Source organism: Pseudonaja textilis, chromosome 2 (genome assembly GCF_049901715.1).
Source record: "Pseudonaja textilis isolate UNSWEBS1 chromosome 2, rPseTex1.2, whole genome shotgun sequence".
NCBI classification, from domain to species: domain Eukaryota; kingdom Metazoa; phylum Chordata; class Lepidosauria; order Squamata; family Elapidae; genus Pseudonaja; species Pseudonaja textilis.
In genome coordinates, this window is record NC_141991.1 from 216,630,309 (window position 1) to 216,648,235 (window position 17,927).

The following is a 17,927-nucleotide window of genomic DNA, read 5'->3' on the forward strand; positions in this document are numbered from 1 at the left end:
CTTGATAGTTAGAACAATTAATCAGTGGAACAATGTAGCTCCAGAAGTTGCAAATGCTCCAACACTGGAAGTTTTTAAGAAGAGATTTGTCTAAAATGGTATAGGTTTTCCTTTTGAGGGGGGGTTGGACTAAAAGACATCCAAGGTCCATTCCAACTCTGTTATTCTGTTACAATTTTACTTCCACTTTCTGTATTAACTCTGCTTGTTGCAAGCCAGTTGCAAAGCACTTTAATGGTGATCACATAAATATAGGTCACTGCAATAGTCATAAATGTTAGAATTAGTTGCAAAGTTACTTTTTAAGCACTGCTGCAACTTCAAATGATTGCTGCACAAGGCAGTTGGTAAACAAAGACTGCCGGTACATTAGTGGCTGCAGAGACAGCCATAGAATACTTCTAATTTCTTTCAGAGGTAAGAGAAAAACATTCTTCAGAGACAAAGACAAAATTCTTGTTTGAATTCTCTGTCTCAATTTTAGGTGCAATATTATATTTAAGCAAATCCTAAAGAAAACATTATTTTCTCCTCAAAACTGTAATGTGCAGGAAAGAAAAGTATATGGGCCTGTGCTCACTAAAATTAAAACATGGTTTATCAAGCTGAGTGAAGGTAGCTCCCACCAACATACCTGGCCACTCTTCCACGTAGGTCCCCAACTCCCTGCATCTGTTTATGATCCAGACTTTGCACAGCAAAATTAGTTCCTGATGTTACTTCATCTCTGGCTTTTATTTGTCTCTCCAACTCCTGGAATTTTATAACCATTGTAAAGGGCAGTTATATTACATCAGTTGGGAAGGGAAATAACTTATACTAAAACAGCTGGGTCACTTAATTTTGGAACCCAAAAGGCAATGTTAGAATTTGATCTGGTAACAATTTAGAATTACATTACAAAATAGATTGCCTTTGCTGGTATTTGTTCCGTTGCCTTACAACAATAAAGTTGGCAGTACCTTTGGAACTTCTTAAAATATGCAAAAGTAGTATTTATATACATATATCACACAAACACAGATAGTAAAACCTCAATTTTACAGATGAATAAGGAAGAAAAGATTATCCTTTAGGCCTAAATATTCTAAACTGTGCAACTCTTTTATACATATATTTTATACTTGTATAACATGATTTTCTTCCTGTTTCCATTCAATCATATCCAATGTTCAGAGATTGCCTGAACAAGCCCCTTCATTTTTCTTGGCAAGGTTCCCCCCTCCTCAAGTGGTTTGCCATTGCTGATGGGACTAGAACTCACAATTGCCTGGTTTCTTGTCTAACCCTAACCACTACACCAAACTGGTTCTCAAGATATTATATATCCATAAAATGGCAAATGGGTATTTTTCATTGCATATGGAAATTATTAAACTAAGATCAAATGAACAGAGCACATATATAGCTTTCGATATTCATTTTCAATATAAAAATGTTAAGAATATAAAAAAGGGGGAAATATCTAAAGATCATTCAAAAACATTTTAAGATGACAGACAGGCTAGTAAGCCACATAATGGAATTAGAATGAAGGTTTTTATCCTGTGCCTTAATTACTAAGCAAGCAGGCTGGAGAGTTATGTTATATTAAAATAAGCAAAACATGAATGCTGAAAGCAGTGTGCCACATAAAATAGCTCATGTACTCTCCCTCCTCTTTTGTATCCATGAGGAAAAAAACCCATCTACTTCTCATATTAAATGAACTACTGTACATTAGTATTCAAACTGAAATAAATGTAAGTATTTTAAGTAACAAAAAACTAAAAAATTCAAATCATGGTTCAAGTTCTACCTTAAAAACTTTAATTTGAAAAAAAAAAAAAAACCAGTGTCAGGAACTGTGATTTGTTTGAAAGTAAAGAGAGGTGTCTGGCCTCTGTTGCCAGGAAAAAATGGAAAAAGGTTGAGCAAAATGGTCCTAGGCTGGTCATAGCTTATGCAAATAAAATGAATTCAATATACATGCAATGACCCACTAAGGATAAGTTCATATATATTGTGTTGTTTGGATTGTATGGTTTTAGTACAGTATAATGAGCTTGTGTTAATAAAACACATTTTATGGCATGATTTGGATCCAGACAATATAATTATTCTAGTCTCGCCTGGAGATTTAGTTTTAAAACTATAGTACCACAAATGACCATTATTTAATAGAGCGAACGTATGCAGGAATCAAGACCTCAATAAAAGTCATTGCCTATGGCCAGGTTTTGGAAAACATCTGATTTTGTCCAAGCACAATATTCTGTTACTGACATTATCATTCTTGGCCTACATCAGTGGCTACAAACTACCCACAATGTAAGTGTACAAAGAAAGAAAACATAATTGCCATGTTTTCTCTAATGTATTTTAAGTACTTTATTATTTTATGACTATCATTGAGCTTACTAGCGTTAGGCATTGTTTTAAAAAGTTTTTAATTTTCTCCCATAATCTCAAACATTCTAATACAAAAATATGCCTGTCCTATTAATGGTATTTTTATTTATATATGTGAAATTTTGATTGATTTGCCTTGCTGTTTTCACAGTGCATAAATTCATGATGACTTTTAAGGCATTTTCAAACATGCTGTGTAGTATTAATGTAGCCATTAGAAAAACTGTTAATGTTGCTAATTTGTCCTTTTTCCTGATGGCCTCTTCTATATAAGGATCCAAATTATTCATGGTTATTATGGCAGACTCATATGTAAGGGAAGCCAATTAAAATTATTTTACTGTCTGAAAATATGTCATTATATTTTTTTCTCCAAAAGCCCTGGCATGTATGTTTTGTCTGGGGATCTCTTCATCTATGGACATTAACCAAGCCATTTATGCCAACACAATAATTTCAGAAGGGCATCCCTTCATCTAGTTCCATGCCCCAAGATGAAAAAGTGGGACAGGATAGCAAACAAGGATCTTAGGGCAACTCTGTCTGTAGAATTCCAGTTGTGGAGGATGGTAGAGAAGAACAAGCATGGCACTTTAAGTCCTTCTAGAACTATCCATCAAAAGCAACTCCAGTTTCATTTCATCTGTCCTGTCTTGATGCTTTCGGGGGGAGTGGGGGGAATGTGAGAGTAGAAATGGGAAAGCACTTAAAATATCCAGTAAAAATGTTACACAGTATATTAAGCATTATATTAGGCATGTTAGGCAGTGTATGCGGCAGTATAATATTCAGTGAACATGTTAGGCAGTACAATGAAAATGTCATCTAGAAACTATTTTATCCTACATTATGAGGTAAGAGAATTCTGGACTTTTAAATTTTGAAATTGTAGTGGATGTGTCAGTATCTATATGTATCTACATGGCCGTGGGGATTCTGAATTCTCATAGCCTGTGAGTTGAAGGACATGAGCCACGGTGGCAAAGTGGTTAGAATACAGTACTGCAAGCTACTTCTGCTGACTGCTGGCTGTGGTTTGGCAGTTCAATTCTCACCAGCTCAAGGTTGAGTCAGCCTTCCATCCTTTTGAGGTGGATAAAATGAGGAGCCAGATTTTGGGGAGAAATATGCTGACTCTGTAAACCGCTTAGAGAGGGCTGTAAAGCATATAAGTCTAAGTGCTATTGCTATTTATTACTATGTTTCAGCTGTACCAGGATTCTTGACATGCAATTAGGATCCTTAAACATTGCTAGAAGGCTATAGTAAAAATGTGGGGGAGGTTTAATCATCTAATGAAGACTTGAAAGAGTTTACAACTGTAAACTATCTCTGCATTCCAATGAAAGGGCAAGCAAAATTGAATCAAATTTATCTGGAAAAAAAACAAACCACCTTTAAGCTAAATTGAGAAACACAAAACTTTCCCAAATGTTATATCTATGTATAGAAAAGTTTAGGAACAAGCTATACAAATAGTTAATCTGTTTTAATCCAGATTTTCAAAGTGGTTATTAATTTTAGGAAAGTGGGAAGAGATTCATCTGTGTCAAATGCCTCCATCATTTGAAGATTTCCTCCATTTAAATGGTGTAATCCTTAAATACCTTGCAGATAGAAAATAGGCAAAAGGTTCTCTCTTCCTAGGAAGAAAAAAAGCTTCTAAGAAAATGTAATATGAATCTGACCTCTTTGAAGCTTAACATTGCATAACTTCTGAATATTTAATAAATTGCTAGTAACAGCTGATACCTCTATGTCATGGCTCAGCTTTTTAACAACACTTGTGATTGTCTGGATGTGATTTTCCAATAGCTGGTGAGCTGCTGCCTCCCCTTGCTGAAAGTTCTTATTTCCCTGAAGGTATGAAACAATGCCATCTTTGATCCGAAATGCCTGATCCAGAAGCACAGCAGTGGTACGCTCCTGATTAGATAGTCGGTCTTCCAGGGAATTCACTCTGCTTCCAGACACATTAGGAATTGCCGGTAGAAATGGCTGGCTTGGAGTTCTGGAATCACACGAGAGAAGTAGAAAATTAAAGGTAAATCCTTTATTACTGCATCCAGCTACAGCAACAAGATAAAATAATGAAGTACCTTTAGGTGACAATTTCTGCCTATAACTCATGTGGAATATGGGTAATGAATGACTCAATATCTGAAAAGCTTTTAGATTAGAATGATGGAGGAGGAGGAGGAGGAGGAGGAGGAGGAGGAGGAGGAGGAGGAGGAGGAGGAGGAGGAGGAGGAGGAGGAGGAGGAGGAGAATTCAACTTTGGAAGAATGATAGATGTGTTGTTAAAAAGTAAACACAAGAGTTGTTTTTTCTATTTATTTATTTATAGTCCAAGACCAGAGCATAGAATTTAAAAATATATCATAAAATTATAAAAACATATTTTAGTAGTAATAATTAAAAATGTGGAAATAATTTTCTATTCAGCTTCAGTAGAATTCTGATTCTACTGGTTCCAAGATTAAGGGACAAATATATTTCCAACCATAGGAGCACAATGGCTTGTGTGGTTAGGACACTGGCTTGATAAACTGAAAGCTCATGTTTGAGACCCGAGTGCTGCCGTGGGGTGGGGTGAGCTTCCATCCTTCACATCAACTCCAGCTTCTGCTGGGGACATGAAAGGAACCCCCAAATGGGCACCCCCCGAGCAACGGTGATGTCACTGGCTAATCCGTTCAACTTGGAAGTGATGCCTCTGACACGAGTGCAATGCGATTTTCTATCATCTGAATTCTTCCATGTACATCTCATACAAAAATTTTAATTTATACAATAATGTCTGTATTATTATTTGTCTTTTAGAATTGGGCCTAAAAATTCAACAAAGAAATAGCAAATTATTTTAAACTATTAAAGAAAAAATAACATTGTTCCCAATGAAGATTTCTAAGCAGCGAAGGAGAAAGAAAAGGGAAAGGATTTGTTTTTTTTTTTTCTCCTCTTCCTATACTGACAGCTAAGAGACCTAAGCAAGGAATTGGAAAAAAAATCCACTTTGACATTAATAGGCATTTAATGCTGATAATAAAAAGTCAAAGGGATAATACAGATTTGTGGATAATTAAAAGCTTTTGAAAACAGGAAAGGAGAGCAAAAGAATAAAAGGGCAGGATCTGGAAGGGAGAAGACTGCTTGGAATTAAAAAGAACTTACAGTAAAATCTCAACAAGACTTTCAAAAGATAAATCTTAACTGAAACATCGCAACAAAATAGCAAAACCCCAGGAAGAGAAAGTGAAAAAAGAAATAAGAAGAAACAGCTTGGGACTATTTGGATTATTTGGTAATCTCTGGATTCTTGGTTACTGCATTTGAATGACTAAAATCAATCAGGTGGTTGTTTAAAAGTGTTTAAAATGGATCCACTTTTGAAAGAATTGAAAATGGAACTTAAAAAGTACAAAGAAGATGCAGAAGAAGGGAGAGGTTCTTTTGGCTTCGTATTTCAGTTCTTGGAAATGGAGATTTGGAACTGTGAGAAACAACAAGAAATGCCTGCAGAACGAGAAGATTGGGACAAAGAAGAAGCCATCTTTAATGAACAAGTGGTCTCAGGTGGGGAAAAAAAGGAAAGGTGGGGGGGAAGAGAATGGAAAGTTTAAGATTGGGAAAAACAACCCCAAAAAAGAATAGAGTGAAAAATAAATATAAAATCAGAAAGCAACAGAAGAGGGAAATGCAGGAGAGAGAATTAGAATTAGAGAGACAAGGGAGTAAAAAGAGGAGGGAGAAGAAGAGAGGGAAGAAAGAAAGGAAAAGAAGTTATAAAGGACAGAAACAAAATATAGAGAAACAGGGCCAATTTAGAGATAATGGATGAAAATCAAATTGAAAAAGGAATTCTGCAAAGGTACATAAGACAGTATTGTTATATTAGAAATAGAAATAATTTCAGAAAATATGAAACAATATATGATTAAAATGTTTGATAAAATAGTTATTGTAACTTAGTGGAATGCTTGTTAATAAATAAATGTAACAAAATGAATATAAAACATGTGAAGAGAAAAATTAAGTATGGAGATTATACGTGTCTTTAAGGAAGTATGATATTTAATTGAAAAGAAATGTTAAAGATGTTAAGACTTTAATGAATATTAATGATAGAACTGAATTGGAATGGAATGAGGGTTTTAATTACATATATTTACAATCCTTTTTTAAAAGAATATAGTATGTATTATAAGAATGTACCAAGCAGAATTTGATTGGAAGTTATGTATTATTTATTATATTGAAGGTCATAACCTTAAGGTATATATCGAAGTTTAAATAAGAGTTGAATGGATAAAATTAAAAGATATAAAGGTGTCATACTCCAATTAGTAACTACAGGAGAAAATTTGTCTAATGAGAAAAGATAATATGAAATTGAAACAGAACAGACAAAAGTACAAATATAATGATTTGAATTGAGATGAGATAATCAAAACACAATTGAGAAAATTAAAAGAGGGGAAAAACTAAAAAGAAAATGCAGAATAGTAATAAGATATGGAATAGAACAGAAAAATGAGCATGAAATTGAGTTTATGTCTGTATAAAGAAGTGTAACCCGGGACCATGCTATTTTCAAAAAAGATGTTTTACTTGTATTTTGTGTGTGTGAAAACCCAAATAAAACTTTATTAAAAAAAAAAGAAATGGCAAATTATTACGCTATGATTAAATAGCTAGCAAAATGTATTCTTGAGCCATAATAGCTGGCAATATATTCACCCCAAAGAATGTAGAGGTAATCTTCCATTTTGCCTCTAGAAAAATACATATCTATCTTTGTTTCGCTGTGACATTAAAAACTTAATTCTTCACTCCCTGTATTAAACCTTTTCTTCATAAAGTAAGTTCACATTTGGGAAGTGTATTTGCAGTTGCCTACTCAGCAATTATGTTTATGCAACTGCACACAAAATGTGTTTCTTTGGGAAGCTGTGGAAAAGTTTTTAAATCATCCTGAGATTTCTTTAGATTAGTTTAAGGCAGCCTGATTCTGAGTGCAATCCATTAGGATTTACTATATTCTTTTAAATAATTGATGTAGCTTCTTTAATATGCATGTTCTGGTTCATGAGCTTTATCTTTATTTTATAGCAACTTTATGAGGTTAGTAAGTTCTCATATAAAATGGTGAGATCACAAATGGTCAGTTAATTTATAACTTTCAGCTTAGGCCTACTAGATTCCTATTGATCAAGGCAATTGTTCTATAATCCTTTCACACTTAAATTGCTCAATAACTGCTATATACTTATTTTGTTGGCAAAGAATAGAAGACATTTTTAATTGTTTTTTAATTGTTTTTTGGCATTTGAACCAAAACTCTTTAAAAAATTTTGATGTATTTTTCATCATTAAAATAAAAATAGCGACAATCCTATGAAGACTGAATACAGGTATTCAGATACGGATGTCCAATCATGTTACAGCCCGTCTTGCAGTTCAAGGCAACTCGGATGCTCTGTTTTGCCTAGTTAAAGGTTACAGACATGAGAGTTTTGGTAGCATATAGATACCTATATCTGATCTTTTATATTATTTATACAACCATTTGCTTAGTGAGTATTCAAAGTTATAACACACTGAAAAAGTGATTTATGACCACTTTTACACTTGCAACCATTGCAGTATTCCTGTGGTCATGTGATCAAAATCCCAATGCTTGGAAACACTGCATCTATTTATAATGGTTGCAGTGTCCAGGGGTCATTTGATCACCTTTTGCAACTTTCTGACAAACAAGGTCACAGGTGGGACCTCACTACACTTCGGATGCTTCTGGATTGAAAGGATTAGCCAGCTATAAACTGTTGCCCAGGGGATGCCCAAATGTGTTAACAACACACATTCATCAGAGAGGCTCCTTACAGTTTCCTTAGGTTGACAGAAGACTTCAAAGAATTTAAAAGCAGAGAGTGGACCTATGGAAAGGTACAAGAACCAACATTGGACAGATCCAATGAAGGAGCTGGCACCTGGGTCTGGCAAAAGCTGAGAAGTATAGAAATCACTGAATAGACTGTGCATGGGTACCACAATATCCAAAGATACTCAGAACAAATGGGGCTATCTGGTGGCTTCTGCCCCCTTTGCGATTGTGGTGACACGCAGACAATAACACATATGCGTACCCGTCCTTTGTATCCTGCTCACCTGAAGACCTTATGGCCACGCAACAGAACACAATTAATGTTCTTAGTTGCTGTTTAACTCGTATATATTTAATCTTGTAATCTTATATTTAATTTTGTATTTTATGTTTTAAATTTTATGTCATATAGTATGTTTTATTTTAATTGTGATGCTTCTGACATGAATAAACAAACAAAGTCATTGGGGAAGCCAGATTCACTTAACAACCATTTTATTAACTTAACAACTGCAGTGATTTCCTAACAATTGTGGCAAGAAAGATCGTAAAATGGGGCAACCTTTATTTAACTGTTTTGCTTAGTAACTGAAATCTCGGGGTCAGCTGTGGTTGTAAGCTGAGGACTACCTATAGGTATTTGCTTGAATACTGAGGTTGAATCTGCTTCACACATCCTTTTTAAAATACCTCTTGATCAGAGCCAATACACCCAATCTCGAGTCTGATAAACACTCATGATGGAGAGATTGAAGTATTCTTGTTAAATGACCAACACCCAAGTTTTTCAAAGGCAATAGCAAAAAATTTAATTTATATACTTAGCTTATTCAAAATTATTTTGTAACATTTCATGAAATGTTAATTGTTAGGGTTTCTTCTTTTTATATGTATGTGCTATATATACCGTGTTTCTCATAAAATAAGGCCGGGCCTTATTTTTTTTTGAGCCCCCAAAAAACGGCTAGGCCGTCTTTTCGGGGGTGACTTAATTCCCCCCCTTTCATCCTCATCTAGAGCGCCCCGCGGGCAGCCTTGCCACCAGCTGCTCCTAACGGGTGATCATGGTGAAGCACAGAGAGCTCCCTACTCCTACCAAACACCTTTGCTGCAGACCCAAAACCTTTGGGGCTTGCTGCTGTTGGTTTCCCTTCTGCCCATTCCACCGCCACGTTTGGAGCTGCCGCTTCTGTGTTTGGAGTGCAGCTGCCATTTGGAGCACCACCACCATGTTTGGAGCTGCCGCTTCTGTGTTTGGAGTGCCGCTGCCATTTGGAGCACCGCAGCCATGTTTGGAGCTGCCACTTCCATGTTTGGAGCTGCCGCCGTGTTTGGAGTGCCGCCGCCATTTGAAGCATCACCCCCACATTTGGAGCTGCTGCTTTCGTGTTTGGAGCTGCCACTGTGTTTGGAGTGCCGCCGCCATTTGGAGCACCGCCCCCACATTTGGAGCTGCCGCTTCCATGTTTGGAGCTGCCACCGTGTTTGGAGTGCCGCCGCCATTTGGAGCACCGCTGCCACATTTGGAGCTGCCGCTTCTGTGTTTGGAGCACTGCCGCTGTTTGGAGCACCACCGCCATTTGGAGCGCCTCTGCCACTCCAAACACGGCGGCAGCTCCAAACATGGCAGCAGCTCCAAACACGGAAGCTGCAGCTACAAACGTGGTAGCGGAATGGGCAGAAGGGAAAGCAACAGCGGCAGGTGCCAAAGGTCTTGGATCTGCAGCAAAGGTGTTTGGTGGGAGTAGGGAGCTCTCTGCGCTTCACCATGATCACCCGTTAGGAGAGGCTGGTGGCGAGGAATTGCTGCCGGCGGGGCGCTCCTAACGGCAAGTCCCCCCACCCTTCCCTCCATTTTGCATGTTTTAAACCAGGCCTAAATTTGGGGGGAGGGGCTTAATTTGATTTTATTCCTAGAAAACATGCTATTGGTGGAGGCCGTATTTATGCAAGTACTAATAACGGTAGTTATTTATGCAAGTACTAATGTTTTAGCTCTTTCATACATAATTAAATCTATAACTTCATGTCTTTCATATATTAATCAGTTCCACTCCACTAGATCATACCACTTTTGTTCAGCTCCATTGCATCCTTCTCCCAGACGCCCACAACAGAAATATTTTTCTTTATGAAGTCATTAATTATTTCATGTTCTTTACCCCATGTACTCATCTTACATTCCAAGTTACAATGTGGTTGTTATTTCAGTTGTTATCAAATGGGCCTTTAAATATTCACTTCGTTCAATCAAAACTTTCACAAAATGCTTTTTCAGAAATGAGAGAATTAGAGATCATATTAGCAGCTTTAGTGTACTCATGCCATGTATAATATTTCCTGCTCATAGTAAAGAAAATACTGAGCTGTTATGGCACAATTTGGTCAGCATGCCACCAGTACAATGAAAACTGACTTTTACCCCAAGCATACTCACATTATTTTACACAAGCTAAGATTTATAATATAAATATTATTTTGCAAACCAATTTAAAAAATAGCCCTTAAAACATATTCCCCTAATAGCTTAGGAGAATAGCAATGAAAGCACAAAAAACCCACAAAGCACTCAGTGGAGGAAGTAACAGTTGGTAGAAAACAGTAATGAGGAAAAAGTAATAATCAGTGGGGAATAGCACTTAAAACATTACTAAGGCAATAGCAATAAATAATCCCTGGGTGAAATGGAACAACATATACACTACAGTTTTTTAGGAAAAGAGGGTCACTATATAATCTTTTCTCTGAGCGATCTGGATAAACAGTGGCAAGGAGGAAAAAGACTGGTGAAAGCATTTAAGTCAGGAGTTCAGCAGGAGACAGTGGAAAAATACACAGAGAGACTCATATTATATTGTAACATACATATAGATTAGGAGTGAGAGGAGAACAGAAAGGATAAGGATCAGAGGTAGTATTCAGCAGGTTCTGACCAGTTCTGGAGAACCAGTAGCAGAAATTGTGAGTAGTTCGTAGAACCAGCAAATATCACCTCTGACTGGAGTTTTTACAGTATCCTTCCCCTGCCACCCCCACCAAGTCATGCCCACATAACCGGTAGTAAATTTTTTTTGATAAGGATGTCACACTTTCCTATTTCTCAAGAACTGGTAATAGACAGAGCCTCTAGATGCTCATGAAAGGGCATAACGGAAGGCATCAATTCTTCTTGGCTGTGTCATTTCAACGTGACTATTGGCATCCTAAATTTATGGTTCACCTGGAGCTGGGATTCAGATTAATTCCAAGGATGGACATTGTTATTCAGTTCCTTTCTCTGATCTAGTCTCAGATGACCAGAAACTTTGTGTAAGATAATAGGAGGAAATGGACTGGAAGGGAAAAGTTATTTGAAAGTACATTCTCTTTGGGTATAAGTACAAGTTCAACTTAATGAAGAACTCTAACAGGCATTTTGCACATTTCATAGTCTCAATAGCATGTCCAATATGCTAAGCACCTTTGGTGCAAAGAGGTTTCTTTCTGTAAAAAGGAAAAGCTTGCAAAGTGTTGGAAAGTGAGATAACATAGATCTGGACTCTTAATTACATAGCTTCCCTTAAGTGGCTCCAGCTGTTGATGAAAATAAGAGCTCAAAATGAGTTTTTTCTTCTCTTTCTGGCTAGAAAAAGGCAGGGGTTTTATACTGTGTCTGGTGAATGCAAATTATTCAGGGGTACCTAAATTGTACTCTCAATCAAAGAGAAGGTTGAAAAAAGTTTTATAGTTTTGACTGTCTTAAAAATTAATTGTCTTAGAATTATTTTGTTCTTTTTGTTTTCAGAATGATCAGCACTAATGAGATCTATAATGCAATGAACCTTTCACCAAAATGTCTGTACACTAGTTCCATCTCCCCGCAATTAAAGTGTTGTCCCTTTAGGCAGTTGTCATTAAACTCAACCTGAAAGGTCACATTCACAAATGGCAAGGGGAAGAAAGAAAGGAGATTCTTCATAAACATTGCCCTCTAATAACCCTGGATGTCATTGAATACTTGACATCAAGAAAATGAATTAAAACATCCATACAATGAAAATTTGTTTTTGTTTTTTTTACAAAGCTGAGTTTGGATAAACTGTTTTCAGGAACCATTTAGGGAAAATCAAAGGGTAATCAAAACTACATTCCTAGCATTTACCTAACATAAGGGGTGAATATTCTTTTTCCTGCTGCAAGAGAAAACTATGGGATGCAGCCAAAAGTAAGAGTCAACTGATCTACAATAAAAGTATGTCCAGTTTGCAGATATGAATCACACTGGTCCATCTCATTTCTCCTTTTGGACAAATCTACATGAAAATGGGAGGGATCATATTAGGCTTATAAAATTCAGATTGAATGTGAACAAAATTAATTGTTCAAACATGAAGACCAGATAGTATGGATTTATCCACTAAAGTCTTAATCCGAGAATGGAACGTTGGAAGAACACTAAGAGATCTTTGGGTCCAATCCCTTGCACAGTTCAGGAATCAGTTATTACAATAATCCTGACATATGTCCATCAAATTTCAGTTTAGAAACCTACAGTGAAAGAGACATTGCCACCTCTGGGACTGTTTCTTGTATAACAATGGCCAACTAAAACCTATTGCTTTGTATTATGAACCATTGCTTCTTATTCTGGCTTCTGGAACAATTCTGAATAACTGCCAGCTCTGACTTCCACATGGCAAGTCCTTCAAATACTTGAAGACAACCACCATGTCAGAATTAAATCAAATGCTAATAAGTTAGGACATTTTTTGTGATTAAAACTTATCCAGTATTTTTTTAAAAATTCACAGCCCGTAGATGCGTTTTCTCTCCCAGTTGAATAAATACTGAATATGTACAGCGAATTCTGCCTTTATTTTCTTATGTATGTGTTCAGCATTTTATTAAGATGCTACTTAATAGGCTTCTGTTCCCCAATATCCTAAAATAAATGTATTAGGTTCCAAAGTAAAGCAAGTATTGCTTTTCTGCCAAATTTGGTTGACATTAACCATCTCCATCACCCTAAATCAAGCTCTGGCATCATCAGGAACCTTCCATGGTAAAAAAAAAAAAATCCTCCAACACTCCAGCCATTTTTGCAGTCTAAAAATGGCAAAAGGAGCATTCCAAAACCCATACAAAACTTTGATCCAAAAATGATATCATGTTAAAATTATGGTACATTATCTTCTAGGAAGGTAGTAAAAATGCATTCTTCATTTTCATTAAGCTAATCTTTTCCTGATTTATAAAATTTCTGTCAGACTCGTATTAGAAGAAAACTCAGGACTGCCCAGAAAACACTAGCTTTGTTTTTTTTATTAGTCTTCATACTCAATAGGAAAAAATTAAGATGCAAGAAAAGGAAAGGAAGAGGAGAGACAGCAAGGTAACAGAAATTCACAGCTCCTTATTCAATTGCCTTGTTCTATGATATATTGTTCTAGCTCATTTACATAGGAGCCATATTACCATGCTAAGATAAATGGTTCCGGATTTCTTTCTCCCACAGCACACTTGTCAATAAAGCCTTCCATGTCTGAACTTAAAGATGTTGTCTCTGCCTGTAATGGGAGAAATATTTTTCTCCAACTATTGACACCAATGGAAGGCATTTTTTCCTTAACTTCCAAGCTAGGAGAGAGATTTTAGTAGTACGCTGAGGTGAAAATTAATCATTTGCTTCACAAGCATGTATTTTCCCTAAAAATTACACCAGTGTGGGAATTAAACTGATTAAAATCAGTTGGCAGCAATAAAAGCCACAAAGCTTCTATAATATAACAATATATCTTGGAAAAAATGTTGATGAAACATATTTAGGGCTTGAGAAGAATCTTTCCAAACAGAACCTCCAGTTGTGTTCAACCAAAATTCCAATTCAGATTGAACAAATTCATAGCATTTAAAAAACAGCACACATGGTGGGTACTATATAGGAAAAGTTTGTCCTGGAAAACACATTTGGAATTTGGGCATCAGGACCCAAGGCCTAGCTATCTGCTCACAAAATGGTGTTCATCTTTGGAATTAAATATAGATATATCTGTAACACTGACTAATATACTACTGAAAAATAGAAGGATGCTTAAATAGGACCCGTGGGGCCAGCCTCTAAATAGCAAAGGTGGTGCCTCTGGCAGCCAAAATGGGGTGTGGCACGTTTGCAGCCTGGACAGCCTCCTACAGCCCTTTATCGGCCAAAATGGGGTGCAGGGGCCCATGCATAGCCTTCCGGGGCCCATTTTTGGCCTGAATGGCCTCCTGAATTTTGACCTGGGTGGCACTTTCCCAGCCAAAACAGGCAAGTACACCCACCATGCCTCATTTTGGCTGGCAAAGGTGTTGGCCCGTGAAGGAGAACTACAATGCTGATCCAGCCCTCGAAGTAATCCAGTTTGACACCCCTGCTTTTATCCTGATGGTGAAAATATCAAATTAGCTAGATAAACACTAGAATAAGAATGAGAGATACAAAATATTACACTCTTCATAATTATATGAGAGATCTCTTAAAGAAATCACTTGAAAATTGGAAGAGAAATTGCTTCTGCAAATGTTTTTAGTAATCAATTTAAAAAAAACAACTCAGCAACAGCATCTGCTTTTTAAATCCACAAAGGAAAATAAATCATAGGAGTGACAAATGTTATAGAAATGCCCATAGTGTTGAGGACTTGTGTCTTTAACAGCAGTCATTAAGGTTAGTGGTAGCTCTCAAATGACATAGACTTCTGTAAATAAGTCATAATCTGTCTGTAAACTGACAGGAACAATGCTAAATTATATTCATTTTTCAAACAGCTTGATCCTAACTTAATTGTGGAATTAATTATACATGAATCCACAGTTCCAAGATCTTAGAAGCTAGAAACTAAATGATGTAATTGCAGCATGGCCCTGGTGCCCTGTATCTAATGGTAAAAAGGTAAATATTGCTTTGCAATAAAAAGATAAAAGATGCACTCAAGTTGTATTCAATTCTTGATGGCTTGTTTTGGCAGCATTTAGAAAAATAGCTTGTTACAATCTTCTTTGTGATTTTTAAAAAATTTCCCATTCTAGCAAACATTTGTGGAATTTTCAGTGTTTTTCCCATAAAATCCTAAGTCAGGTTTTGTTAGTGTTTGGGGATAAACCCCCAAGCAGAGTATGCAGCAGCAGTCCAGCCAGGCAGGCAAATGAGAGAGAGAGTGGGCCCAAGAGTATACACACACTGGAGACAAAAACACTGTTTGTGGTTTTAAAATAGTTATTTAATTCACACAGAGATTAAGAAGTGTCATTCAGTCCATATATCATTATCCAGTATATCCATCCAGTTATCAAGTCCATTAACAGTAAATACAATGTCCTTATCTGCTTGTAAATCTTCTCCTCCTGATACCTTTCTCTCAAAGACAACGCTGAATCCTCAGCTCACCAAGCAAACAGTCTTTGTGTTCAGTTGAAATGGTATCTGGCACAGTAGCCTCCAAAAGTAAGCAGATAGACGTTCCAGAACAGCAGGCAGCAGACCAGGAACAGAACCAGGTGCATCCAGAAGCCGGACTATTACGTTTCCCTTCCTACCTATATTGCTGCCTGCAACCGCACCCACAATGACATTGCAGTTTCTTGTGCTTAAAGCTACAAAACACTTAAAACTAGGTTTACATATTTATTCAACCCAAACCTGGTTGGTGTATCCATATACCCAACATTCTCCCCTTTTGGGTGATATAAATATGTAATGCCTTTACATTCTAAACCCATATTTTTCACAACTCTCTAGATGCTTAATGGCACCTTGGGCTTTAGTAAAATGATCAGCTACATTGTCCTCCGACATGCAGTACTCTAGCTGTATCAATTTACTCTGTACAGATTGTCTTACATTAAGATACCTCAAATCTGTATGTTTACTTCTCGTTTTAACTGCAATATTAGTGGCCATTTGAATTGCTGCCTGATTATCTTCATGTACAACTATAGGGTAGTTTACAGTTATACCCATATCCTTCAACATTTGTTTGTACATAATTAACTCAGTACACAATAAAGATAAACAGGAGAATTCTGCCTCCATAGTAGACAAACTTATATGCTGTTGCCTTATAGACTTCCAGCCTATTAATGTCTTACCCAGCATTATGGCTGTTCCTGAAGTCGACTTTCTAGTATCTCTTTCTGCTGCAAAACTAGCATCCGCATAAGCACTCAATATGAGATCACCTTTTGGTTCTAAATACAGTGCATGGTGTAATGTTCCTTTAAGATATCTTAGGATTCTTTTCAATGCTATCCAGTGACATCGAAGCGGGTCGTTATTGTGTCGTGCCAGCTGATTAATACTAAAAGCAATATCTGGCCTTGACCAATTGCTAATATATGATAAGCTACCAATCAAAGATTGATACAGTTCCTTATCACATTTGGGACTTTGTGTATCCATTTTGCAAATATCCTGACTCATTGGAGTCTTTGCAGGCTTACAAAGTTCCATCTTATAATCTATTAGCAATTTAGATATCTTATCTTCTTGAGATATCTTAAAACCTTTCTGTGTTTTCAGTATATTTAAACCTAGATATCTCTTTATCTCCCCTAATTGCTTGATTTTTACCTTCTTGGCTAATGATGTTATTATTTCATTTGCTTCATCATTAGTCTTAGTTATCAGAGCAATATCATCAGTAAACAACAATAATAATGATATTTTCCCATTCTTTTCTCTCTTAAATAGACATGGGTCGGCTAAACCAGCTTTAAACCCTATATTGGTCAGTTCCTTTACAATATACTGGTTCCATTCATAGCCCGATTGTTTAAGACCATAAAGGCTCTTCTTTAATAACCAACAATCATTATTATTGTCTCCTTTAAATCCATTAGGCCTTTTCATATAAACAGTATGTCTTAGTGGAGCGTGCAAGTAAGCAGTTTCCACATCTAAATGGTTAACTATATATTGCTTGCTTGCTGCCCACACTAATGCTGCCCTTAAAGTTGCTGCTTTCAGACTAGGTGCAAATACTTCATCATAGTCTTTTGCACTTTGTCTAAAGCCTTGGGCTACTAACCTTGCCTTATGGATTGTGTTTCCATCTTTATCTGTTTTTATTTTAAAAATCCATTTGCAGCCAATGGGTTTTTCATTACTAGGTAATCTCACGTTTTCATATACCTTCATATCCTTCAATGATTTCAATTCCTTATTAATTGCTGCATACCACTTTTCTTTCTCTTTAGAAGGATATCTTTTAATCTCATCCACAGTATTTGGGATTCTATTTTCCTGGCACACTGTATTAGCCTGGTATCTTTCAGGCGGTCTAGAAATACGTGTAGTCCTTCTGGGTATTACTGGGCTTGGTTGAGTTACTACCTGTTCCTCATCTTCAGCTATTTCTTCCTCTAGGGGCTGTACTTCTTCCTGTACTTCTTCCTTTACATTGATTTTTAAAGTTACAGGGATACTTAATGGGATTTCTATGTGATTCAATAATCACCTCGTTATTGCTATCCTGTTCTAACTTATCCCATCCTACGTGCTCTAGAAATTGGGCATTAGCACTACATAACACCTTAGATGTGCCTTTCTCCCAAAATCTATATGCCCTATGGTTAGCTTGGTAACCAACGAAGAATAATTGTTTAGCTCTGTGTTGCCCTTTACGCCTGAGTT

The 17,927-nt window shown here is 36.6% G+C and overlaps 1 protein-coding gene across 4 annotated transcripts in view; it reads right to left on the bottom strand.

Moving 5' to 3' along the window:
• FAM81B (family with sequence similarity 81 member B) overlaps positions 1-17,927 on the bottom strand; it is a 40,322-nt gene that overhangs the window by 12,091 nt on the left and 10,304 nt on the right. For all 4 annotated transcript variants that reach the window (XM_087927039.1, XM_087927037.1, XM_087927038.1 and 1 more), the window contains 2 exons: positions 4,144-4,402; positions 635-753 (listed from right to left, as the gene is read on the bottom strand). In XM_087927039.1, coding sequence (XP_087783165.1) covers positions 635-753; positions 4,144-4,402 — 378 coding nt within the window. The remainder of the gene's footprint in view (positions 1-634; positions 754-4,143; positions 4,403-17,927) is intronic.